At 42.8% G+C, this 7,322-nt stretch overlaps 2 protein-coding genes across 2 annotated transcripts; one reads left to right on the top strand and one right to left on the bottom strand.

Moving 5' to 3' along the window:
* Positions 1-2,206: 2,206 nt before the first annotated feature.
* SARC_10821 (hypothetical protein) lies at positions 2,207-5,109 on the top strand. Its single transcript, XM_014295120.1, has 2 exons — positions 2,207-2,794; positions 3,581-5,109. Exons 1-2 carry the CDS (start codon positions 2,321-2,323, stop codon positions 4,448-4,450), a joined length of 1,344 nt encoding a protein of 447 aa, XP_014150595.1. The 5' UTR covers positions 2,207-2,320; the 3' UTR covers positions 4,451-5,109.
* A 422-nt stretch (positions 5,110-5,531) lies between these two features.
* Positions 5,532-6,395, bottom strand: SARC_10820 (hypothetical protein; the record flags this gene model as incomplete). The annotated part of the gene is made up of 1 exon (XM_014295119.1): positions 5,532-6,395. The coding sequence occupies exon 1, from the start codon at positions 6,339-6,341 to the stop codon at positions 5,532-5,534; it is 810 nt and encodes a 269-aa protein (XP_014150594.1). The 5' UTR covers positions 6,342-6,395.
* Between the last annotated feature and the right edge of the window lie 927 nt (positions 6,396-7,322).

Genomic DNA, 7,322 nt, shown 5'->3' with positions numbered 1-7,322 from the left:
ATATATATATGTCTATAATGATACTCCTAGTACGTTTAATCTGCTTGTACTTTAACTCTCGTGGTAGCTTGAGCGTATTAGACGCGAATGAATACCTCGGAGTGCAGTATCTGTCCGTATTCCAATATCGATAGTGGGGGTAGAACTGTTCGCAGTGTATCCGATGAAGATAGCTGTCGTCGATCTATATTTTTGCCCTTGGGTTGTAAATTACTAAACAGTGTAAAGCTCTTCTAATGCTATTTCACATTTTGTTTCTCTATATTCTTTATAGTATTATAAATAGCGTTTTTTTTAAACAAACACTATATTATACTTTGTTCTCTACAGTATTTGTTTTCTTAATACAATATATAATATATAAATCGGTCGAGCAAACGCCATGATATTGTTTATACATCTTCCTCTAAATAGTGTTAAAATCATAAATACCAATTCTTCGACTTCCTCTGTGTTACTAAAAGTTTCGTACAGGCTTTTTTTTAAGCCCAGTGCGCATAAAATATGTACTCATAAAGTGGAAGGTGATGATTGGCCTATAGTTTAGTGTTAAAATATCATAGATCCGACAATTTTTTATAACGGTAAAATCCCAATTCTAAGTTCTGTGTATTTACAAACCTTAATTTGACAGCTTATCCAGCTGGCAGCCAGACATTTGACATTTGACATTTGACATATTGACTTGACATTTTGAGGATTGACATTTGAAATTTGACATTCAAAATTTGACACATGTCACGTGCCATTTCAAACGACTTTGACACTTGATATCAATATGTAAACAAAACCGGGATTCGAATTGGCCTGTAGCCACGGGAGTCCAGGATTCGGGAGGTCATTTGTTTTTCATATATTAGGAAAGCAGGGACCTTTTATTGTTTATAAAATAAAGAAAAAATATGGAGCTATGGCAGGCCGGCAGGGAAATGGGAATTATTTAGGAGGCTATTTATTACAACAAAAAAGTAAAAATTTACTCTGTAGTAGAGAGAATCGAACTCTATGAGTCGAGAGGGCCAACTCTACCCTCTCTCCTGTCCTATTTGCTACACATTCAGCAGCGACTGTGAGAGAGGCTATGATTTAAAAAATGTTATGTATTTATTTTGGTTTCTAAAAAATTAAAAATAACAACAAATATATGCCATCTGGCTAAAAAAATCCCCAAACTAGTCCCAAAGACTCAAACCAAATTGACGAGGCCACGGGATTCTAATTTTAGAAATATTGTTCTATTTTTAACTTTGTTTCCTTCTCCCATGGACCCATAGTGATAGAGGCTTAGAAGTCTATAAAAATAATATGCTTCACTCTTTATGGGGGTTTTTTTTAAATCATGATGAGAAAGCTATGTCTATTTAATTGCCTATGCCTTCTCCCCAAATCCCAATATTGAATATGGAGTTTGGGATTGGGGCACTGGCGTCTGGCCACTGGGCAACATTCTGGGGAGTGCCCCTGTCAGTTAGGTGTCAGACTGTCAGTTCTTAAAATCTCAAACGTTGACTGTATCTGTGAAGTTCTTCTGTAAAGGGCGCATGCGTTTGGCGCGTGCTTTTTTTCCAAATGGCGAAGGTGAAGTCAAGGAGCGGCCCGCCCAGCGGCCCCCGCGCCCTGAATTCTCCAAACAATATAGAAGTCAAGATCTAAACTTCTGGCAATTCCATATTTGATTCAGTGACTACCAATCACAATGATACGTGAAATTTAAATTTGTTGTGCTGGTATACGATTATGTATTTAGTTTCCAACAAATTATTTCAGACCACAGTATTTGTTTTAAATCACATACCAAAATAAATATATGTTCTAAAATTGTACAAGTAAAAGTAAGCTACAATCGGGTTTAAACATTTTATATCCCTGTACACGATGTATATTAATTCCAGCACGTTGTTGATGTGGACTGGTTCATTTCAGAATTCGAGTTTCAGACACAACAACAAAAGTGGCAAGAAACCCCATTAGGATATTTTTATTTTTTGGTGGTTGTTGAGAACCCCACTCTTCGTGTTGTATCATGTAGTGTGCGAAAATAAGCAAAATCGTTGTTCTATGTACGCCTCTACGGTTCTTTCTCTCTAATAAATATTATTTATTTTACTCTGAGTATTTTAGGCTTTATCGAGGCTTTGCGAAAAAAAATATATTTGTACGATTTGGAGGCTGTTATATTTTATATTTGTTTTGTGTTTTCACATCACGTGAAATAAATAGTCAATAAACCTATGCCTCCCGTGCACTCTTGTATACAAACCAACGCGATCGTGCTCAGACTAATAACATCTTTTTGAGTTGAGTCTATCTCCATTAGTGAATGATGAGTTTGGTTCGTCAAGCTCGAAGGGTATGCCCCTCGATCCGCAACACTCGATGTGTGTCCACGTCCGCCAATGTTAACAGCGCACTCACAATCAAGACACGTGCATCCCTATTCTCAGTTAGTAATAACATCCATGCACGTGCCATCGGCTCCATAGCAAACAACCAAATCAGTCTTAAAAAAGGTGAAGCTAGGTCGCTCACGCCAGCCTATTCCACTAAAACAAGTGTGCGAGAAGAACTAGACCACGTTGCAGCCGAGTCACTATTCCAAGATGTGTGGGAGAAGACTCGCAAGCGTGTAGGAGCAGATGACATGCTTTTCCCCAAAGAGATCATGTGGTTAGGTGGTGCCCCTGGCAGTGGAAAGAGTACACACACGAAGTTTATCATGAAGGAGCGAGGGATCACTGCACCACCTATTGTTGTATCCGACCTACTGAAGTCGCCACAGGCTTTGGCTAAGAAGGTGAGTGTTTGCGAATATATATATGAAATAATTGTGTTGTATATTGTCAAGATACAGGTTGTATATTGTCTAGATATAGGTTGTATATTGTCAAGATACAGGTTGCCTGATGTAATGAGATGGTTTTAATCTTTAATGCGTGGTTTTAATGGTTGATGGTCGTCGCCGCTCATGGAATACGTAGGAGTTCGAAGTTACTTCTTATGTGTGTGCCTCTGTTGGGAATCGAATGCAAATCGTGTCTGTACATTCCCGTGCGTTTCGATGAAGAACTTTACTTACATTCGCTTAACAATATCATTGATATCGACCGAACTCACTTGTTTCGTCTCGCTGGCCAAATGGCACATGCTCGTGCTCGAAATTTCAATGTCGCATGCGTGCTTTAGTGCATGTACGTCCATACATGCTTGTCACATCATTACATGTTTCTTGTATTGTCTTCGCATATGTACGCTGCTGTATATATACACTCGACACACTATTTTTTCATCGTACTTCCAGGCTGTTGTGTCACAGTGTTCGTCTTTTAGCTAAATGTCAGTTTTTCTTCACTGACAGATTTAATCTGAGTTCAATATCCGCTCAAATTCCACTGTGTTTGGTACTTGTTTTTTCTTCTGTTTTCTGCCCAACGTGGTCGCTCTCCCAAAGGTGATACCACCCTGTATATAATGTCCACGTATTCTGTACCGTTATGCGTCCCGCTTTACAGTTCCAAACCTAACGATCGTGTTCAAACCCTTCCACACATGCTCACGCACTGTAAAATCAATCCTTGAACAGGCGACTGGTGAGCTGGTGGGAGACAGAGAGGTTGTCGAGGCCTTATTCGAAAAAATTCTGGACCCCAAGTACCAGGACGGAGTTGTTATCGATGGTTTCCCCCGAACTTCGGCACAGGCAGACATGGTACACGATCTGCACAAAGAACTGATGAAGCAACACCAGGCAAACCCTACCCGATTCCCTTACCCTATCTTCCGAATTGCAGTGGTGTACATTGACGAGCAGGCGAGTATCCACCGTCAACTACAGAGAGGTCAGGAGAACAAGAAACACAACATTGCTCTGAAAGCAGCCGACGCCAAGGAGGAAGATGCTGAGGAGTTGGAAGAACGCCCAACTGATTACGATCCGCAGTTAGCTGCCAAGCGATACGCAGCATTCCGCAAAGAGACGTTTGCGGCACTCGAGAGCCTGGGCAAACACTTTATCTACAACTTTGTCAGTTCTATGGGATCGAAGGCAGAGACACAGGCGAACATCAGAAAGGAGATGGAATACCAGAGTAGCACGGAATTGCGGGAGAGTACCTTCAAAATGATCCACAAATTGCCCTGCGCACACGAGCTTACGTTCAGGGCCAGACAGACCCTGGTCAGCTCACTGGACAGTGCTCAGGTGCGTGATCCAGCCCTATTCGAGCAGGTGGCTGCGCAACTTAGCACACACGTGTACCCTCTGATTGAGTCCAATTTCATGCACGGACGAGTGTACTTGGACGTGAATGTGTTTGATCCCGAGGTGTTCACTGCACAGGGGCAGCAGATTGCCATGGATGTGTTGGCTGATCGTGGGTTCAGATGTTGGGCCAGAGGAAGTGAGCTAGAGGTGCGTTGGCCCGCGCCCCAGCTGCGACGAGGTGCGGAGTAGATCCAGAGGAGTTAAAATAGATCTGGTGTATTCGATTGACGGTTTCGTTGGTATTGTTGATGGGTGTAGATCTTCATATCGGAGCTACATTGAGATTGTCCAGCTGTTGCAGGGATTAATATTAGTTGAGGGTGAGGAAGAGGGCCTCTGATGTCGTTTTCTCGGCACATATTTGTATGATGAACGTCTTCTGGTTTATCTACGATAGTAGCAAAATGCGGAAGCAATAGGCAATACGTGATCTTTACCGATCAATTTGGGGTTTCCATATGGTCAATGCTAGCAATTCTTTAGAGTTGGTCAGTGTTGTTGGGATTGATGAAGTTGTCTGTTCTAAGATGACTTGTATGCGGTCTGTACGGATCACATACACTCCTGTGTGGTACGCTTATATAAAAGGATGTTGCTGCACGCGTAGATCGGGTAGAAATCCCTGTACATCAGTTAATTGTGGGGTTATATATGCAGCATTCGAGAGAATTAAGGTGAGTTAGGGGGGCTATTTTATAGCTGTTTGAGCTTTGGGCGAGATCTTTTAAATGAAGCACTCTATCAAGTAAACGTGATAGTGAGATGGATGGATATGATCAACTAAACCCCTGATACTTAAGACTTATTAAATACTTTATATTTGTTTCTGGTATCAGAACTTAATCAAATCTCCTAGATTCGTTTTATATATTTCCTTGATTACGCTTTATTCGTACAGTATGATAACTTAGTAAGTGGAATCGCACATCGTGTATGATGTGAATTATTGTCATAGATACCTCTCTATACACCCCGTGGGAACTTTTTCTTCTTTGTAACAGTCGGTAGCCGCTCTTGCCCAGCCTCTGTGAGCCGAGATATGGTTTCCTCTCTATACACCCCATAGGGACTGTTTCTTTCCTTTTGACAGTCGGTAGACGCTCTTTCCCAGCCTTCAACTATGAGACAAGATACGGTTTAGTCGGAGTACAAATCATACGGCCTCTTAATGCGATCGCTCACCTACAGCTTCGTAGTATAGCCTCTGCAGGTTTTTGACCGCTCACCTACAGCTTCGTAGTAAAGTTTCTGCAGGTTTTTGACTGCTCACCTACCGCTTCGTAGCGGTGACAATACGGTTACCCACGTGGTTGACGAACGTCTCCAAATCATCAGGACCACTGTACTGCGGGTCGACTAACAGACGCTGGAAGCAGATGTCGCTGAACCCTACTTCTTGCAACACCTTGCGCAACTGTTCTTCGGGACGCCAGAGCCAGCTAATGGTGGTTGGTGTGCTCAGTTTAACGTATGTACAGTCCACAGGGTCGCCAGGGTTAATCTTAGTAAGGTCGGTGGTTGCCATACCAACGGTGTCTAACACTACCTTACCGTCTTCCGGAGTGTGTGCGCCTGATGCTGTGATACTCACAATACGCCCGCCGGGTTTGAGGTTGTCGTATAAATTCTGCAGACAAGCTCTCGTCAGGTCTAAAGTAGGAAACACCTCCATCACAAAACTCGCACGGATAAGATCGAAAGGGCCCTGCGCGTACATCTGTGGGATGCAAGCATTTGCTACTAAGCCCTGCCAGGCGTGTTGCGACTTCGGCGGCAATCGCTTGATCTTCTCGCCAGCTTCCTTAACAAAATTGGCATCCAAGTCCACGCTGGTGACTGCCTTCGCACCGTTGCCCAGGAAGTACAGTGCATAGCAACCAGGCCCACTGGGTAAATCCAGTACAGACAACCCACTGACGTCGCCACACAGAGTTGCTGTAGAATACCTGTTGCAGGCGTTGTGGAAATCGTACTTCTCGAGAATCTCGTTGTATGCTATACATGCATTGTCACTGCCCCAGGGACAGTCGACGGCGGCATTCTGCTCTGCATCCAGAGCCTGTGACTGGTCTGATATCATGGTTGTTGCTGGCGTGAGCTTGGCTGTGACAACTATGAAGTGACGTGTAGAAATACCGACTATCTTGCTTTTACACAATCTAAGATCCATCAATGCTACATGTCGGAACTATGATGCCATATCGATATAGACTATGTACAGAAAGCCGCTACATAACACCGACTTCATACCACACAGTCCAGTGAGTTCCCAGAGCCTTAGAGGTGTCTGTGACGTTAGGGCGAATATAGTCATCACAATTACGTTCGGGACAATGCGATTGGCTTGTATTGTTAGAATCATGATCTCACGTCTCGAGTAGAGGAGAGGGGACGAAAATGAACCAATCAAATGTAAAGGTATTCCGGGCTCTATTTGTTTCTATGGCGATTTGGTTTCAAATGTTAGTTTTGTTGGTATCAATGTTTCATGTTTTAAAATAGAAATAATCTCAGGCTACGACTGGGTCTGGTACGTACTACTTGGTAGTATGTACTATGTACGTCATCCTGTCAGGCTGTCACAGGTTTGAAACCTGTGTGGTTTCGAACAAATTCAATTGTTGTGTGTCGTTTAAAAAACTGGGTGTTTTTTTTTAGAAGGTTCGCAACTCGTTACTCGCTATGTTTTTTTAGTTGGCTATGGTTATATACACTACAATACAGCAGGTACGCTTTAAAGGTAACACGTTGTTCGGGGTCGTTGGTTGTTGGGGCGTTCCCAACACAACGATATGAATAGTCGACGGGGCTAGGTGAACCTTATATTGTCTACCAAACCCTGTAATAGAGGGGACACTTCTTCAGCCATCTGCACCACGTACATTGTATTGTATCACCCCAGACGCAATCACACGTGCCTATTTGTAGGGCATAGGATTAACAATCAGCCGCGCGATTGATGGGATGGAAATTTGTATATACGATTGTACCACAACAGTAGAAAATACAGTACGTAATTTTTGGCCAAAAAATACTGCGAGAATCTGCAAGCCGATATACA

Source organism: Sphaeroforma arctica (assembly GCF_001186125.1).
Source record: "Sphaeroforma arctica JP610 unplaced genomic scaffold supercont1.1405, whole genome shotgun sequence".
Lineage (NCBI taxonomy): Eukaryota > Ichthyosporea > Ichthyophonida > Sphaeroforma > Sphaeroforma arctica.
This window is presented reverse-complemented; position numbering and strand designations above follow the sequence as displayed.